General features: G+C 52.8%; 1 protein-coding gene across 6 annotated transcripts; it reads right to left on the bottom strand.

The window, feature by feature from the left end:
• Window positions 1-3,452: 3,452 nt before the first annotated feature.
• On the bottom strand, window positions 3,453-18,876 carry THEMIS2 (thymocyte selection associated family member 2). Of its 6 annotated transcripts, XM_025389876.1 has the most exons (7): window positions 18,760-18,876; window positions 15,072-15,212; window positions 10,435-10,845; window positions 8,334-8,488; window positions 7,413-7,946; window positions 4,684-4,840; window positions 3,453-4,270 (listed from the first exon to the last, which is right to left on the bottom strand). In XM_025389876.1, the coding sequence occupies exons 1-7, from the start codon at window positions 18,851-18,853 to the stop codon at window positions 4,215-4,217; spliced, it is 1,548 nt and encodes a 515-aa protein (XP_025245661.1). In that variant the 5' UTR covers window positions 18,854-18,876; the 3' UTR covers window positions 3,453-4,214. The 6 variants fall into 6 exon arrangements, with proteins under 6 accessions (XP_025245661.1, XP_025245642.1, XP_025245671.1 ...); XM_025389857.1 differs by having other exon boundaries at window positions 7,413-8,488; XM_025389886.1 differs by lacking the exon at window positions 8,334-8,488 and having other exon boundaries at window positions 7,413-7,991; window positions 10,526-10,845.
• Between the last annotated feature and the right edge of the window lie 321 nt (window positions 18,877-19,197).

Here is a 19,197-nt window from a genome sequence, read left to right as displayed (position 1 = left end):
CAAGCTCTGCCTCCCGTGTTCAAGTGATTCTCCTGCCTCAGTCTCCCAAGTAGCTGGGACTACAGGCGCCCGCCACCATGCCCGGATAATTTTTGTATTTTTAGTAGAGACGGGGTTTCACCGTGTTAGCCAGGATGGGTCTCGATCTCCTGACCTCATGATCCGCCTGCCTTGGCCTCCCAAAGTGCTGGGATTACTGGCACGAGCCACCACGCCTGACTGGTTATATTTTTATAAAAATCTGATGACAACGTAGCAGTTAGCAACTGCTTGTTAATTTAGTGCTTGTTGGATACCTGCTGTATCAACCTGTAGGTCAGGTACTAGGAATATCAAGCACAATAAGAGATTGGCGTCACGGGACCGGCTGGTTCAGCATTCCCAGCAGCACAGAGTAGTTGCTCGGCAGTGCTGGATTCCCTGCCATCCCGCCATTTCCACAGTCTCACCGGAGTTGTGTGATTTCTGACCGCTGCTGGGACCTGTGGGATGAGCACAGCCAGGAGAGCCTGCCACTTCTCAGAATGAAACTCTAGCCTTTGTAGAGCTTCTGCTCTGCTCAGGCAGGACAAACTTGCATCTTGGGCATTTGTGATCCACCTGATAGGTCAAATGTACAGTGTTCTCTTGGCCCATTGTTGAGATAGCCGTGTGACCCAGGTTCTTAGAAACCGCCAGTGTCACGGCCTAGCAATGGGGCCAGCCTGCTCATGGAAGAATCCCTACATATACAGGTGGGAAATGAGGCTCCTTGGAGAATCGTACTACTTTATTGGGTTTAACTAGAGGAAAACCACTAAGAATTAGTGTCTGGTGTGGATTAATAGATTTGATTTTAAAAATGCAGTTGGCAGAAGTCCAACCCATTGATAAGTTTTTGAGCATCCATCTCCAGGTTATAGTCATTTGTATAGCAATTATGTCTACTACTGTATTGGTATGTTAAATATAATGATTCAAAGAAATGAGAAAGAATATTAAAAATCAATATGGGGTTGGGCACAGTGGCTCACACCTATAATCTCAGTACTTTGAGAGGCCAAAGTAGCAGGATCACTTGAGGCCAAGAGTTTGAGACCAGCCTGGGCAACATAACAAGACCCGCCATCTCTAAATAATAAATGTGAAAGGAGTTCGAGACTAGCCTGACCAATATAGAGAAACTCCATGTCTACTAAAAATACAAAATGAGCGGGGCGTGGTGGTGCATGCCTGTAATCCCAGCTACTCGGGAGACTGAGGCAGGAGAATTGCTTAAACCTGGGAGGCGGATGTTGCAGTGAGCTGAGATTGTGCCATTGCACTCCAGCCTGGGCTCAAAATTCAGTCTCAAAAGAAAAAAAAAAGGGCTAGGCGCGGTGGCTCACGCCTGTAATCCCAGCACTTTGGGAGGCCGAGGCGGGTGGATCACGAGGTCAGGAGATCGAGACCATCCCGGCTAACACGGTGAAACCCCATCTCTACTAAAAATACAAAAAATTAGCCGGGCGTGGTAGCGGGTGCCTGTAGTCCCAGCTACTCGGGAGGCTGAGGCAGGAGAATGGCGTGAACCCAAGAGGTGGAGCTTGCAGTGAGACGAGATGGTACCACTGCACTCCAGCCTGGGGGACAGAGCAAGACTCCATCTCAAAAAAAAGAAAAAAGAAACTAGCCTGGCCAACATGGTGAAACCCCGTCTCTAGTAAAAATACAAAAATTAACTGGATATGGTACATACCTGTAGTCCTAGCTACTTGGTAGTCAGAATCGCTTGAACCTGGGAGGCGGAGGTTGCAGTGAGCCAAGATGGTGCCACTGCACTGCAGCCTGGGCCACAGAGACTCCATCTCAAAAAAACAAGAAACAAGAGAAAACATTCACAGGTGTGGCTTTCAAGCCCAGCTTTTGCTGCTGTGAAATTTTTCTCACTGCAGCATTTGGCTACTCAGCCCTTTTTTTTTTTTTTTGAGACGGAGTCTCGCTCTTTCACCAGTGGTGTGATCCCCGCTCACTGCAACTTCACCTCCCCGGTTCAAGCGATTCTTCTGCCTCAGCCTCCCGAGTAGCTGGGAGTACAGGTGTGTGCCACTACACCCAGCTAATTTTTTTGTATTTTTAAAAGTAGAGATGGGGTTTCACCATGTTGGCCAGGATGATCTCAATCTCTTGACCTCATGATCTGCCTGCCTTGGCCTCCCAAAGTGCTGGGATTACAGGCGTAAGCGACTGCACCCAGCCTATTGAGCCCATTTTATAGGAACTGGTAGCCCTCTTTTACCCCTGCTTTTGTGGCTTTATTACTCATCTTGCTCAATTTTGTGCCAAGAGTAAATGCAAATGTGGAAGTGAAAACTATTGGCATTTTGCGCATCACCCTAGCCCCTGGGGATTCTGTGCCAAGGAGGAACTTTCTGTCTGACTTTCTTGCCCGTTGCTTTTCCCTACAGTGCTCTCTTCCTCAGGGTCCTCCTTTGCAGTGCAGGTTGACCTCTCTGGAGAAGGGCATGGGAGCTGATGAGCAGATGAGGATAGGGTGTCAGACCCTGGGGACTGGCCCAGCAGCCTGTAGGAGCCACTCAGTAGTCACCTGGAGAACTCCACGCTGGAGTATGGAGGCCCGGAGGCCTAGAAAGTGCCAGTGAGTCCAGACAGCTCAGCGAGATGTTACGCAAAGGAAGGACACACCCAGGGGCAATTCCCTAGAAACCAGGAAGTGGGCACCTCACCCTCTAAGTTCCCATCTCAGCTGGAGTCTCAGATCACCTCTTTGTCTCCTGTCTTCACTGTCTGCAACTGCATCAGTCCATAAACCAAAGTCCCACCACTTAAGAGGAAATGTGGCCTGTGGTCTTGTCTCCCTGAACAGGCCTTGACTGCCTCTGAAAACTGAGTTAGTCTCTACATGGACAAAGGCTTGTATTATCTCCACTAAAGAAAAGGAGGCCCGTCAACCAGTCACTATACTCTTATCTCCACAGTCTAGGGATATGGTATATTTTTAACACCGGGATGTATTCTATGACTAGGAAACATTGTGGAGGGGTGGAAAGAGTATAGACTTTAGAAGCAGGACAGCTACACAATCTTGCTCAATAATGATACATGTTTGTTGAATGTTTACTATGTGCCAGGCACTGTACTAAATGCTTTACAAAGATTAACTCATTTGATCCTTAAAACAGTCAATCTTCTGAGGTAGTAACTATAGTTTATTTGACATGTCAAAAAACTGAAACTCAGGTTAAAATAACTCAGCCCTGGCTGGTACGTAGCAAGCTGGGATCCTAACCCAGTCTCATACTTTCCAGGTCCTCACCCTTAACTGCAACTGGTCAGCATCCTAAGGTACTTGACCACGCAGCCTGTTCCCTAATCTTTAAAATCAGGCCATTCTAGAAAGTTGAGGATTTGGATATGATTTGTAAGTGCCTGGCACACAGTCAGAACTTAATAAATGATACCGTTCTCATTTGTATAGAAGTTCAGGTGTCATTTTTATTCTATAGTTTTAAAATGAAATAATCTTGGATAGTCACTTACAACTTTGACGACTTTAACCACCTGATGAAACCTGCCAGTTTTCTGTAGCCTCAGGTCTCCATAAAGTTCTTCTTAAATTGGCTCCTCTCATTTCACCACCAGCTTTTGGGGCCCAAGGTCCTAAGATTGTGCTCTTGAAGCCAAGTTCTCACATTAATCCATATGACCCCTGTTTACCACGTGCTAGATCTATCAGGCTAGGTGCTACAGAGATGAGGAAGACAGTCCGGGCCTCCCGGGGGCTTAGAGTTTGGGGGTGAAAGTGGGGGTGGCAGATGTTAACAAAATCTCCCATGCAGTGTGATCAGGATGGAATCCCTTCACTGAGAGGCATTGGCACAGAGCTGCTATCACCAAGGTTGATGGCCTCGGATTCCCCTCTGCACCCACCGGTGGGACAGCTGGCGTTGCAGGATTGAGAGGAACCTTGCCGACTGCTCTGCATCCCAAGGCTCTGAAACTGAGGGAGTCACGTGGGAGATGTTAGGTCCAAACCAGCCCGCCCTAAGTAGCAAGAATCTAGAACCTGAAGGAAGCTATTGCAGTGTCCATCAAATCAGTTTCCACAAAGCTACTCCCCGTCTGCAGCTCAGTTTCTGTGAGACCTTGCCCGAGGTCTTTTAGAGGCTGAAAACGGTTGGCTGCCGTCGGATTCCCTGAGAAGCAGCAGTTAGGAAGCATGGTTCCTCCAGCACTTAGATGGTTTTCTGAAAGTGCTCAAGTATTTCTTCATAATCATGTTCATCATCATCTGCAAAAGAGTCCGAGTCAATGAGGATCTTTAGCATTAGGCAAGTTCCTTCCCTTCTGTAGGGCAGTTTCCTCAGCTGTTCAGGGTAAGAGTTGGCCTGAATGCTCTGCGGTCTTTGCTAGCCTAGAAACCACAATTTGTTCTGTCTCAACACTGCAACCCTTTCATTTTCTTGTATGTCGCAGGGAGGGTAGTCTGTTGGGGACTGAACTCATTTTCCTTGCCAAAGCCCTAGAACCCATGGGAAAGACTGTAGGAACCTTTCTACCCGAGCCCACCCCATAGAGGCCTGTCCATCAAACTGGGACCATAGAAGGGTCTATCCCCGGGCAGGGCCATCAGAGGTAAAGGAAGCAGCAATGTAGGGAGGGGAGACACAAGGACAAGGGTGAGCAGTGCCCACAGGGACTCACCTGGATCCTGCCTTTGGGGCTTAGCGGGTCTGTGGCCCTTCCTGTGGGCAGGAATCTTGCTGTACGTACTGGAGCCATCCTTGGTGAACGCTGGCAAGGTCTTCGCCTTGGGTTTGGGCAGCAGAGTGTGTTGCTGCAATCCTAAGACTTGAGAAGACTTTGGGGCAAAAAGCAGAAATCAGCAGGGTCTCAAGAAATGGGGAAGCAGAGTCCACGAAAAACGGTCATTTACGTTAAGTGTCACTTCCTCTGCTTCTCTCTCTACTTCCTTTTCAGGCTATGACCTCTCGAGACCCCTGGTGTTTTTGCTACACGCATATGAAATATTCTCTGGCAAGGGAGAAAGGGATCAGGGTAGAAAATAAGGATAGGGTTGGGGGCTGGAGACAGGGTGTTCCTGGGATTCCCCACTTAGGAATTCGGTCAATGTCCTTTAATTCTCTTGCTGAAGGGGAAAAGAGCAAAGTGGGGATGCCTTAAGAAAGCAGCCGCAAAGCCTCATGACGGCGCCTGAGCTGAGGAGGCCCAGAAGGAAGAGGCCTGCCACTGCGCTCCCCCATGTGCCAGATGCTACGTGACGTCTGCCCTTTCATCCTCAAGTCCCCCTCTGGTTTCTTTTTTTTTTTTTTTTTTTTTTTTTTGAGACGGAGTTTCGCTCTGTCGCCCAGGCTGGAGTGCAGTGGCCGGATCTCAGCTCACTACAAGCTCCGCCTCCCGGGTTCACGCCATTCTCCTGCCTCAGCCTCCCGAGTAGCTGGGACTACAGGCGCCCGCCACCTCGCCCGGCTAGTTTTTTGTACTTTTTAGTAGAGACGGGGTTTCACCATATTAACCAGGATGGTCTCGATCTCCTGACCTCGTGATCCGCCCGTCTCGGCCTCCCAAAGTGCTGGGATTACAGGCTTGAGCCACCGCGCCCGGCCGACCCTCTGGTTTCAATTCCCAGTTTATGTAGGAGAGAAAGTGTGCCTTGTCAAAGGTCACACAGGGATCCACAGCAGGGCCAAGGTTTGGACCCAGGGCCACGCCTGTGACCTGTAAAGGCAGCGGTCTTGGCGCCACACCATGCTTTACAGAGCGTGTGGCACAGCTCCCTGATCAGCACCAAGATTTCGACACACAGAGGGGAAAAGTTGTTCCAGGGTGACAGCAGTGACCGGGCCCAGAGTCCCTCCATCGGGAGCCAAGACGCGGGCTGAAGTCTGTGGGTTTTGGAGAGTACCCTTTTCAGCACTGGCACAAGGCCTGTGTTTCGGATGTCTCAGTCCAGCCATTGTCAGAAAATGACTTCCCATGCTCACCCCACAGATAAAAGCCTCTTCTGGGGCTGAGACCACTCAGGAGTCATCTTGTAACTTCCACTGCCACCTGCTGCCTACCACACATGACTAAATACAGTCACCCAAGATCCCAAAACAAGAGCTGGTGATAGTAAAGGATGTTTGATCTGTCTCATCCCCTCCCGTTCTCAGCAGACCACAGTAGTTAGAAGCTCAGGCTGTGTGGTCAGACCCAACTGCAAGCCCTGGCCCTGCCACTTGCTGGCTGTGTGATTTCAGGTAAACTACTTTACCTCTCTGTGCCTCTCACCTTCTCAACTGTGAAGCAAGACACCGGTGTATAACTCAGAAGCACTGTGAGAATTGGTTGGGACAAAGCGTATCAGGGGCCTGCCACAGAGTAAGCAAGTCACAGAAAGCAGCTAGCACAACAGCAGCTGCAGAGGGTATCTATCCCAGGTCTACTGGCGAGAAAAAGGACGCTCGGAGGAGTACCCAGCACAGGCACAGAGTAAGGGAACCGGAATATAAACTTGGTCTTTCTGACCCCATGCCTGGCTCTTTCCCGCTCATCTGTGATTCTCTTTGGCCCGTTTAGCAGGTACTCTCTGGCCTTGGAGCAGGGAAGGTCCCTGCCCCCACAGAACTCTTTCCAGTCAGAGACTCAGGTAGGACTCACTAAAAGTGTGTTCTGAGCTACACAGAGCGTGCAGTGGGAGTACAGAAGAGGAGGCAGGACCACCGCTGCTGAGTGGGAAATCGAGTCCTGCCTTGCCTGTGAGCCTGAAGGAGGAAGAACACTGTTGGCAGAAGGCCCGGGTGTGGGGCTGTGAAGCAGGAGTCCCAGTGCCATGGGGGAGCTGCGGGCACTTCTCTCGCTGCAGCGTGGACAGCAGAGTGAGTGGAGGAAGATGGGTCAGGGGCGGTGCGACAAGTCAGCTTATAAAGGACCCTGGATGCCATGTTAAGGGGTTTGCATCATCCCATGATGATAGGCAGCCACAGAAGGTTCCAGAAGATGGAGCTGTGGCCCATCAGTGACTAAGAAAGGAGTTAGAAGGCCTTTCTGACAGCTTTAAGAGGCTGCTGAAGTAGTTTAGGAGAATGATGAGGCTCGAACTAGGAAGTGAAGGCAGCAGTAGTGGAGAGAGGAAAGCACCATGAACTTGGAGTTGGACTGTCCATGGCCAAGTTCAGTCCTCCCACTTATTAACAGGGACCCTGGTCGAGTCTCAGGGTCTCCGAGTCCTCGTTTTCTCAATCGTAAGATACTGATAATCACGCCAACCTCGGGATTAATTGTGAGGTGGAATGAGAATAATGGGTGCAAAGTGTGCAAGTTTATAAACTACAAGTTTACACATTTGCAAGAGAAACATGACAGATGTGACAAAGAAGCAGTGATCCCAATAGGTGACCCCTCCCTGCCCTCTGGGATTATACTGGTACCTTGACGCCTCCCTCCTGGGTGCTGTGTCTCCTCTGCTTGCTGAGGCCCTGACTTTTAGGGGGCCTGGGTGGGGGGGCTTGGATCTCACAGGCTGGTAACTTCCGAAGACGATAATAGAAGGTGTCTGTCAGCTCCTCCACTGTAGCCATGGGGAGAGACCCCTCTGGCCAGTCTGGCTGCCCCCTGGCCTCCACAACAGTCAGGTCCAGCCACCGGGGAGGGATCTCAAAGCACATCCCAGGCTCAGAGTCCAGGCTCACCACCAAGAATGGCTCTGTGATCTTCTCCTCCAGCCGCAGGCCCAGGAAGGAGGTCAGAGGGTCAGTGGGATGGCTGCTGTCCTTGGCTACCACCTTGACCTCACAAGGCAGTGAGAACTGGGCAGTCAGATCCGCCAGGCTGTAGCGCCGACTGTCACTCATCTCCTCCACGAAGCTGCCAGGGAAGTGGAGGGGCAGCAGGACCCGCTCTGGGCTCTCTGTCTCCTCTTCACACTCTTCCTCCTCATCCTCCCCAGCCTGGTCACTCAGCCGCTGGCAAACCAAGACGTCCATGTCATTGCCCTGGGCCCCATGGGCCTGGCCAGGCCCCAGCACCTCCAGCCGGTCACCCACAGCCAGGGACGTGAACTCGGGATTCTCCTCCCTCTCACCCTCACAGTCCTTAGTGGCCACCACCCGGAGTGGCTGGCCTGGCTGGAAAGCACCTAGAAGGTCATAGGCCGTGGGGAACTCCCTTGGCCGCCGCCGCAGCTTGCCCTGGTAGGCCCCTGACACCAGGAAGTGCCTGGGCACCTTGCGGCCCTTGCTTGAGGCCAGGACCCGCCACGGTGGTGAGGCTAGGCCATAGATGCAAAGCCTCTGGCCTTTCTGCAAGGAGCCCAGCCACGGGCTGAGGAAGATGGGACGGCGCTCAGGAACCTCCAGGATCTCCGTGGACAGGGGGAAAGGGCCTTGCCGGGCCAGGACCTCGCTCAGCAGCAGCGGTTTGATGAAGTGGACATGCTGGGAGGAGGCGGTGACGTCCTCCACGTCGACCTCCAGGGTGGAAGGGATCTTGACAATGGTCCTGCGCACTGTGGAGAGGGGCAGCTCAGTGGCACTGCATGCCACCCCAGGAGTGGCCCCCACCCCAGGCATAGAGCATCGGCTGGGCCGGCTGGCCTCCTTCCCACTGCCCTCTTTTCTTTCTTTTTATTCATTTATTTATTTTATTTATTTGGTTTTTTTTTTTTGAGATGGAGTTTCACTCGATCTGGAGTTCCACTCTTGTCGCACGGGCTGGAGTGCGATGGCACGATCTCTGCTCACTGCAACCTCCGCCTCCCAGATTCAAGCAATTCTCCCACCTCAGCCTCCCGAGTAGCTGGGATTACAGGCGCCTACCACCATGCCCAGCTAATTTTTGTAGTTTTAGTAGAGATGGGGTTTCACCATGTTGGCCAGGTTGGTCTCGATCTCCTGTCCTCAGGTGATCCTCCCGCCTCAGCCTCCCAAAGTGTTGAGATTACAGGCGTGAGCCACCATGCCTGGCCCCCACTGCCATCTTTTATTTCCAATCAGAATCTTCCAATTTACGCCACATTCCCACACATGCTTTCCCTTCAACCTTCTTTTTTTTTTTTGAGACGGAGTCTCGCTCTGTCGCCCACGCTGGAGTGCAGTGGTGCGATCTTGGCTCACTGCAAGCTCCACACCCGGGGTTCACACCATTCTCCTGCTTCAGCCTCCCGAGTAGCTGGGACTACAGGTGCCCGCCACCACACCCAGCTAACTTTTCTGTGTTTTTAATAGAGACGGGATTTCACCGTGTTAGCCAGGATGGTCTCAATCTCCCGACCTCGTGATCTGCCCACCTCAGCCTCCTAAAGTGCTGGAATTACAGGCGTGAGCCACCGCGCCTGGCCCCATCCTTTTTTAAAAATTTTTTATTTTTTCTTCCTCCAAGTATTAAGAAAAAATAAAAACAAATTTTAAAATTATTATTTTTAGGCTGTGCTCAGTAGCTCACGCCTGTAATCCCGGCACTTTGGGAGGCCGAGGTGGGCGGATCACCTGAGGTCAGGAGTTCCAGACCAGCCTGGCCAATATGGCAAAACCCTGTCTCTACTAAAAATACAAAAAAATTATCTTGGCATGGTGGCAGGCGCCTATAATCCCAGCTAGTAGGGAGGCTGAGGCAGGAGAATCGCCTGAACCCAGGAGATGGAAGTTGCAGTGAGCTGAGATCAACCATTGTACTCCAGCCTGGGTGACAGAGCAAGATTCTGCTTCAGAAAAAAATGAAAGAGATGAGGTCTCGCCCTGTTGCCCAGGCTGGAGTGCAGCAGTGTGATCATAGCTCACCACAACCTTGAACTCTTGGGCTGATCCTCTTGCCTCAGCCTCCCGAGTAGCTACTACTACAAGCACTATGCCTAGCTAATTTTTAAAAAAATTCTTCGTAGAGATGGGGATCTTGCTATGTTGCCTAGTCTGGTCTGGAACACCTGAGACCAAGCGATCCTCCAAAGTGCTGGTGTTACATGCGTGAGCCACTGCGCCTGGCCCAGCAGAGATAATTTGAGCATCAATAAGAATAACTGGCCAGGCACAGTGGCACACACCTGTAATTCCAGCACTTTGGGAGGCCGAGGCGGGTGGATCACCTGAGGTCAGGAGTTCGAGACCAGCTAACATGGTGACACTCCGTTTCTACTAAAAATACAAACAATTAGCTGGGTGTGGTGGTGCATGCCTGTAATCCCAGCTACTCGGGAGGCTGAGGCAGGAGAATCACTTGAACCGGGGAGGCAGAGGTTGCGGTGAGCCAAGATCACACCATTGCACTCCAGCTTGGGCAACAAGAACGAAACTCCATCTCAAAAAAAAAGAATAACTTCAGTGTAATACAGAGGAAGCAACCTGAAGTTCCAGCTGATCCTCAGGGACGGGGTGGGGGTGTCTTCCATCAGAGCAGCTCCCGGGGGCACCCCTCTTTCTCTCCCCCAGCAGCCCCCATCCACCTGCCCAGGCAACTCACTGTGCATGATGGCTTGGATCTCATACTGGGGCCGCAGGATCAGGGAATGCCAGGGCAGGGTGGGGCAGGTGAGGACGAGGTCCTTCAAGGCTGGATCCTGCAGGACCTGGAGCAGAGTTCGAGGGGCACTGGGCTCCCATTTCCGGAAGGGCCCCTTCTGGGATAGGGGCAGGTGCAGGATGACCTGTTGACCCTCCAAGCCCAGGACACAGCGGGCACAGCGGATCCCGAGGTGCATCACCACAGCCTCAAGCACGAGGAGCTGGTCCTCAGTCACCACCCTGCCCTCTGTGACAATCCTGTGGGTCGACATGAAGCAAGTGGGCAGCTGCTTGGAGCTCTGAGTTGTGGCAGAGACCAGCTCCTCCAGGGTTTCGTAGCTCTGTGGGGTGTTGAGGGGAGTGAAGTAGCCTGTGGGGGACAGCAGAGAGCAGGTGGGTCATTGTGGGGTGTCAGAGTGGGGCAGGCCCTTGCCAAGTCCGGACCCCAGTCTGGCCCTGCAGATGACCCAGCCAGAATCCCCCGGGAACAGGTGTCAATGAGGGATTTGCATCTGGACATCTGGGCTGCAGGGCTGAGGGACACAGGACAGAAAGTGGCAGTGCATGAAGGGACAGGGAGAGACAGGAAGTAGGGATCGAGAGAGACTTGTCACCAGAGACACAGAGAATGGAAGAGGGACACATTCCCTGACAGACACACTAGACTTCCACACTCTCCTAGCTCCTGACCCCACCTGCCTCTAACTGCCATCTTAGCCTTTCCTCCAGAGGCCTCCCCATAGCTCCGATCTCACGCATCCAAAACCTACCATCCCTCTCTCGCAAACTAACATCCCAGGAGCTGCCGGCCAGAGCCACCTCAGACCACCCACTGTACCCCTGCATCCTGGCCGCCACTACTGACTGCCCAACTGCCCCTCACTCCCTTCCTCCAGCCCCCACCCATTCCACCACCAGCTGGCCTAAACACCTCGCTTCCGGACATGATACCTCTTTGGGGAAGCAGGTTTTTCCTGCCCCAAACCCACAACCTGAAGCTAATCGAGGAAACACCGCACAAGCCAGGACTGAGATATATTCTACACAAGTACTGGTCTAGATGCTTCAAAATGTCAACGTCAAGACAAAGGCAGAGGAACTGCTCCAGTCTGAAGGAGAATGAAGAAACAGGACAATTGAATACGATGTGTGATCTAGGACTAGACTCTGGATTGAGGGGAAAAACTGCTATAAAGCATATTATGAGGATAGTTGCTGGAATTCAAATATAGACTGTGGATTAGGCAGTAGTACTGCACCAAAATTAAATTTCCTGAATTTGATCATTGAACCATGTGAATGAATGTCCTTGTTTTGGGGAGATACTATAATACTTAGGGGTAATATATAGATGTAAAAGGGATCATGTCTGCAATTTGCTCTTAAATGGTTCAGAAAAAACATATCCATATATACACATATAGTAATACGTTCATATGTGTGTGTGTATGTGTGGAGAGAGAGAAACACATGTAACAAATGTTTAACACTTGATGGAGAAAAAAGGAAACCTGAGGCTGTTTTTGGCCAGGTACACTGGCTCACACCTATGATCCCAACACGTTGGGAGGCTGAGGCAGGAGAACTGCTTGAACCCAGGAGTTCCAGACCAGCTTGGGCAATATAATGAGACCTCATCTCTACAAAAAATTTAAAAATTGGCCAGGCACGTTGGCTTACACCAGTAATCCCAGCACTTGGGAGGCTGAGGCGGGCAGATTGCTTGAGCTCAGGAGTTGGAGACCACCCGAGGGAATATGGTGAAACTGTCTCTACCAAAAATACGAAAAAAATGCCGGGCGCCGTGGCTCACACCCGTAATCCCAGCACCACTTTTTTTTTTTTTTTTTTTTTTTTTTGAGACAGCGTCTCACTCCGTCACCCAGGCTGGAGTGCAGTGGCGCGATCTCGGCTCACTGCAAGTTCCGCCTCCCAGGTTCACGCCATTCTCCTGCCTCAGCCTCCCAAGCAGCTGGGACCACAGGCGTCCGCCACCACACCCAGCTAATTTTTTGTATTTTTAGTAGAGACATCTCGATCTCCTGACCTCGTGATCCGCCCGTCTTGGCCTCCCAAAGTGCTGGGATTACAGGCGTGAGCCACCGCACCCGGCCTGTAATCCCAGCACTTTAGGAGGCCAAGGCGGGCGGATCACAAGGTCAGGAATTGAGACCAGCCTGGCCAATATGGTGAAACCCTGTCTCTACTCTAAAAATACAAAACAATGAGCTGGGTGTGGTGGCACATGCCTGTAATCCCAGCTACTCGGGAGGCTGAGGCAGGAGAATTGCTTGAACCTGGAAGGTGGAGGTTGCAGTGAGCCGAGATCATGCCACTGCACTCCAGCCTGGGTGACACAGCGAGACTCCATCTCAAAAAAAAAAAAAAAAACCCACAAACAACAACAACAAAATGAGCTGGGCACAGTGGCACAGACCTGTAGTCCCAGCTACTTGGGAGGCTGAGGCAGGAGGATTGCTTGAGCCCAGGAGATGGAGGTTGCAGTGAGCTGAGATCATGCCACTGCATTCCAGCCTGGGCAACAGAGCAAGTCTCAAAAAAATAAAAATGCAAACAAAAAATTGGCTGAGCGTGGTGGCTCAGGCCTATAATCCCAGCTACTCAGGAAGCTGAAGTGGGAGGATCGCTTGAGCCAGGGAGGCAGAGGTTGCAGTGAGCCGTGATTGCACCACTGCACTCCAGCCTAGGTGACAGAACAAGACTCTGTCTCAAAAAAGAAATTAATGAATCTGGATAAAGGATGTACAGGAGTTCTAGCAAATTCTAGTTCTGTAAGTTTAAAATTATTTCAAAAGAAAAAGAAAAAACTCAAAATATAAAATACATCACTTCCATATTAAAAACATCATTGGGGCCAGACATGGTGACTCACACCTGTAATCCCAACACTTTGGGAGGTCGAGGCAGGAGGATCGCATGAACCCAAGAGTTTGAGACCAGGCTGGAGAACATAGCAAGACCCTGTCTCTACTAAAAACAAGAAACAAAAAAACCTCATTGGCTCTTCAGTGCCTTCAAAATAAAGAACAGTGTCAGCACACCACATAGCCCCCAGGTGGTGTGGCTCCTGCGGCTCCCCACACAACGTGCCCCTAACCCAGAAGCCACACTCTCCGGCGTCAGGCAGGCAGTCACATAACAGCCAGTCCTCAGAGTGTGCCTGCTTTGTACCAGGTGGCCCCCCCCTTTTTTTTTTTTTGAGACGGAGTCTCGCCTTATTGCCCAGGCTGCAACCTCCACCTCCCAGGTTCAAGTGATTCTTGTGCCTCAGCCTCCTGAATAGCTGGGATTATAGGTGCCCCCACCATACCTAGTTAATTTTTGTATTTTTAGCAGAGACAGAGTTTCACTATGTTGGCCGGGCTGGTCTTGAACTCCTGACCTCAGGTGATCCACCTGCCTCAGCCTCCCAAAGAGCTGGGATTACAGGCATGAGCCACCAGTCACCGCACCCAGCCTGTCCCAGGCCCCTAAGTGCTGCATACATATCAGCTCATTTCATCCTCATATCAAGCCTAATCACCCTCATTACAGAAGAGGAAACTGAGGCCCGGAGAGGTCCCAGGAACTAGCCTAGCTTGCCCAAGGCCACTGGGATTCAATTCCAGGCCGCTGGCTTCAGGGTCCATGCCATGGCCCACCACACTACTTGCCTCTTAAAATAATTGAGCTCTGGCCAGGCGCAGTGGCTCACGCCTGTAATCCCAGCACTTTGGGAGGCTGAGACGGGCAGATCACAAGGTCAGGAGATCGAGACAGTCCTGGTTAACATGGTGAAACCCTGTCTCTACTAAAAATACAAAAAAAAAAAAAAAAATTAGCTGGGCATCGTGGCAGGCGCCTATAGTCCCAGCTACTCAGGAGGCTGATCCAGGAGAATAGCATGAATCCAGAAGGCGGAGCTTGCAGTGAGCCCAGATCACACCACTGCATTCCAGCTTGGGTGACAGAGCGAGACTCCATCTCCAAAAAATAAAAATAAATAATAATAATTGAGCTCCTTGGGGTCTCCTGAGCACCAAATGTGCACGTGCTACTCCCTGTGGCTGGGATCCTTCTTCTGGTTCAGATGCCACCTCCTCCAGGAAGCCCTCACAGACCCTGAGGCAGGTTACTTTTGCTCAGAGCCCTCTCTAAAGCTTATGCCTCCTTTTACTGTTGCCCTCCTCTCACTGTCATCCCGGAAGCTCCCCACTGGAGAGGGTGGCACCTGGTTCATCCTGAGCCCCACACCCACAGCTCCCCACACAAAGCTTGGCACACATGGGTGTCTGCAAATGTTTGGGGAGTGAATGTGTGAGTGAACACAGAGACAGGCACCTGGACAGGGCTTGGAACAGAGGCAGGTGTGACCAGAGACCGAGAGGGAGAGGGCGCAACCTCTCTGAGTCCAGGGCATTGCAGACCCTCTGAGGACATCCCCACCCTTGAGGCTGGGTTGTGGTGGATATGAGGGCCTTAGGAGCAAACCCAGAGGGGAAGGAGTGACTGCTGGACATGGCAAGCCCACGAGCAGCTGGCAGATGTGCCAGGAGGGTGCCGGGGCACGTGGGGAGGCAGAGGTGCCCACCTTACCCTGGAAGTTGCAGGGGAGCTCCATGGTCTGGCTGGTCCTCGGGTTCTCACAGACCACCTTCTGGAGGCGAACCTGGGTGACCTTGATCAGGTCCCCTGTGGAGAGGCAGCACTCATTCCCAGAGATCTCATAGATGGAGCCTGCAGAGACAGGGACTCTGTTTCCCCGCTGGACAAGGGCCAAGCGCTGGGCAGCCTGTGCCCCGGGGCCCAAGAAGCTGTGCTCTGCCATGCCTTTGCACATGGTGCCTGCTGCCTGGCATGCCCTGCTCTGTCGTTCCTGCCTCATTCCCACAGGTTCAGTCGTCCTCAGCTGTTCTTGCCCCTCCTAGCATCGGTACGCCCCACTGGGGCATACTTCTCTGGCCTTTTTCACCCCTGTGCCTCCTTCACTGAGTTCCCAGGCAGGGCTGATCCATCTCAACATCACTGCAGCCAGCACAGGGCTTGGCCTCTGAGTATGTGTTAAGTCTACAAATCGATAAACAACTCAGTGAATCACCCTCTCTGAGCCTGAGGGAGTTGGGATTCCCTTAGTGTACAGCTGAAGAATCAGGCTCAGAGAGGGGTCAGTGGCTCCCTGGAGATCACCCAGGCCCAGAGCCGGTACCCAGCCCTCCTAGCACTCTGGAAAACAGAGGGACACTGACAGTGAGGCCAGTGGGCAAAGCTCTGCTTTCCTGGTTTAAAGTGTGTAAGTGGTGTCGAGAACACAGAAGGTGCTCAATAAAGATCTCTCCTGCGTACACGGAGTGCAGTCTCTCCGTCCAGCTAATGGAGGACAACAGACTACGTGGCAGGACCTTGAGGCCACCTGACCCCAGCCCCACCCACAGGGCAGCCCCAACATCAGTCCTGAGAAACTGATGAAAACCTCCCCATGTACCCCCAGGAAAACACCCCCCTGTCACAAATCACAGTCCGTTTACAATGTCAGGGCGTGGGCCTTCCAGACTGCTGAGAACAGCAACTGTGGTGCTACAGATACCCAGCACCACGCCAAGGGCTACTGATGCGTCACTGTATTTAAGACCCATGACTGCTCTTGCGGAGACAGGCAGTTTCAATTTCCTACATAATGAAACGGCTGGCTGGGCGTGGTGACTCACGCCTGTAATCCCAGCACTTTGGGAGGCCAAGGCGGGTGAATCACCTGAGGTCAGGAGTTCGAGACCAGCCTTGCCAACATGGTGAAACTCCGTCTCTACTAAAAATACAAAAATTAGCCCGGCGTGGTGGCAGGCGCCTGTAATCCCAGCTACTCGGGAGGCTGAGGCAGGAGAATTGCTTAAACCCAGGAGGCAGAGGTTGCAGTGAGCTGAAATCAGGCTACTGCACTCCAGCCTGGGTGACAGAGGGAGACACCATCTCAAAAAAGAAAAAGAAAAAGAAACAGCCTTGCAGGGGTTGAGTAGGTTATACATGATGATCAGGTAATAGGAAGCAGAACTAGAAGTTATGGCTGGGTGCGGTGGCTCATGCTTGTAATCCCAACACTTTGGGAGGCTAAAGTGGGAGGACTGCTTGAGGACAGGAGTTCAAGGCCAGCCTGGGCAACACAGGCCTTGTCCTTTTTTTTGAGACAGAGTCTCACTGTCGCCCAGACTGGAGTGCAGTGGTGCAATCACAGTTGATTGCAGCCTCAACCTCCCAGGCTCAAGCAATCTTCCCACCTCAGCCTCCCGAGTAGCTGAGACTACAGGCATGTGCCATCACACCTGACTAATTTTTTTATTTTGTGTACAGACACAGTCTCACTATGTTACCCAGGTTGGTCTTGAACCTCTGAGCTCAAGTGATCCTCCTGCCTCAGCCTTCCAAAGTCCTGGGATTACAGGCATGAGCCACCACACCCTGCAATTTTTTATTTTAAAATTTTTTGTAGACGTGGGGTCTCACCATGTTGCCAGGGCTGATTTCCAACTCCTAGGCTCAAGCAATCCTCCCACCTTGGCCTCCCAAAGTGTTGAGATTACAAGTATGAGCTATCACACACAACCTATGTTCTATTAAACAAAAAACAGGGCCTGATGTGGTGGCTCATGCCCATAATCCCAACAGTTTGGGAGGCCGAGGCAGGCAGATCACTTGAGTCCAGGGGTTTGAGACCAACCTGGGCAACATGACAAAACCCTATCTTTACAAAAAATACAAAAATTAGCTGGACGTGGTGGTGCATGCCTGTGGTCCCAGCCTCTCAGGAAGCTGAGGTGGGATGATCACTTGAGCCCAGGAGGTCGAGGCTGCAGTGAGCTGTATCGTGCCACTGCACTCCAGCCTGGGCAACAGAGCCAGACTCTGTCTCAAAAAAAAAAAAACCTAGGTTGAACCCAGGGTGTTTGCCTCCAGAGCCAGTGCTCCTAACCACGCAGCCAACCACATCCGAGTGCCCTGCCAGACACCTGCCCCTGTTGGCAAGGCCATCTGTCCTCTACACTCACCCCACCCACACACCCACACCCTATCATGGCCTTCTCTAGTCATTATCACTCTGACTTCCACCACTTCCACCACCCCGTATCAGGCAGGATGAGGAAACAGGTGTTGTAACACCAGCAGGCAAGGGGTGCTGGGAGGACGGAGACACTTGGTCCTGGGCTGGGGGAAGAGCAAACAGATCCCAGGTGCCTGCCTGCAGAAAGCCCCTGGAGGTAGAGTCAGAATTTGAACCCAGATCTGCCAGATTCCCAAGAGGACCTGGAGAGACCCACTGCGAGGTGGTGGCCCCCTGCAGGACCCTCCATGTGGGACTTCCTTGGTCTAGGACCCCACTTGGGACCGAAAACACTCTGCTGGAAGCTGCTGAGACAGAGCGTTTTCCTGCAGCCAGGAAACAGGATGAGGCCTCAAGCCTCAGTTTGCTCTCTAAGGAAGGAACCCGCACCCCCACACAGCCTCTCTCACCTCCACCTCCATCTCCCCTGCTCGGTGGCCCACGGGTCCTCCCTCCCCACAGAACAGCCCTGACCACCCATCCACTGTGCTGTCCTCCCCTGCCTTCCACTGTCTGTTAGTGCCTCACCTCTTGCTCCTTCAGGCAATGACTAGTGACTGTGCACCTCCTGCGTGCCCATCCCTGTGAACCAGGGCGCTGCAGGCAGGCAGCAGATGTACGGGGATGTGCAAGGAGCATAGAGCCGGGAAGGCTTCCGGGATGAAGGGCCATTTAAGCTGAGAACTGAAGAGTTGATCAAATCAAGTACTGCCCATGGTCAAACAGAGGGCCAAGGTGGACGCAGGGACTGAAGGAAGGCAGTGTAGAGGAGGGCCAGGGGGAGGAGTGGGAGGCCACAGATGGGAAGACTGACCCTGCACTTCAGAATCAAGACGCAGCCACGACCACCAGCGCCCTAATGTTGCGTCTCAGCGGTCGGAGCTCCGTCCCATGCGCACCGTGAGGCCACCTCGGAGTGGCCCGGCTCGGAGTGGCCCAGCTGCATCCACCTCCCGCGCCTGAACCCACTAACTTTTCACCACCCTGCGGGGCAGGTCAGCGGTCCCCATTCCACCAAAGCAAAAGCCGAGGTCCAGAGAGGTTGAGGGCGGCCCCAAATCACACAGCTTGGCCAGTGGCAGCGTCGGGATTTGAACCCGGGGGCAGTTTTCCCAGATTGCTAACGCCTTCTCGGGGTCTCTGCCCCCGCCCCACACCGAGGGAGTGTTCGGAGGGGTTCCAGCCCCCGCTCACCCTCGAAGTAGACCCCCGAGCAGACCCGCAGCACGCGCGGGAGGGTCTCGGGGTCCAGGGCGCGCACGAAGTCCTGCAGCGGCACCGGCTCCATGGTCACCACGGCTCTCTGGGCGCAGACTGAGGCGCCGGAGAGCGATCCCCGGGAGCCCTGCAGCCCCGCCCCACCGACGCCCCGCCCAGCAAGCCGAAGCCCCGCCCCGCCAGCCCGCGGGAGCCCCGCAGCTCGACCCCGCAGAAGCCCCGCCCCGCCGAAGCCCCGCCCCTGCCCCTGCAGTACCCTATGGGGGAGGGGCGATGATGAAGATGAAGAAGTCCCAGACGCCCCCTCAGCAGTGCTCCCAGTTAGAAAAATGGGACACGGCCCGACTTGTTCTGCGTCTCATAGGAGGGACATGCCCCTGCCCTTTGGGTTTGAGGAGGGAGATGTAGTGTCAG

The sequence above is a fragment of the Theropithecus gelada genome, chromosome 1, assembly GCF_003255815.1.
Source record: "Theropithecus gelada isolate Dixy chromosome 1, Tgel_1.0, whole genome shotgun sequence".
NCBI lineage: Eukaryota > Metazoa > Chordata > Mammalia > Primates > Cercopithecidae > Theropithecus > Theropithecus gelada.
This window is presented reverse-complemented; position numbering and strand designations above follow the sequence as displayed.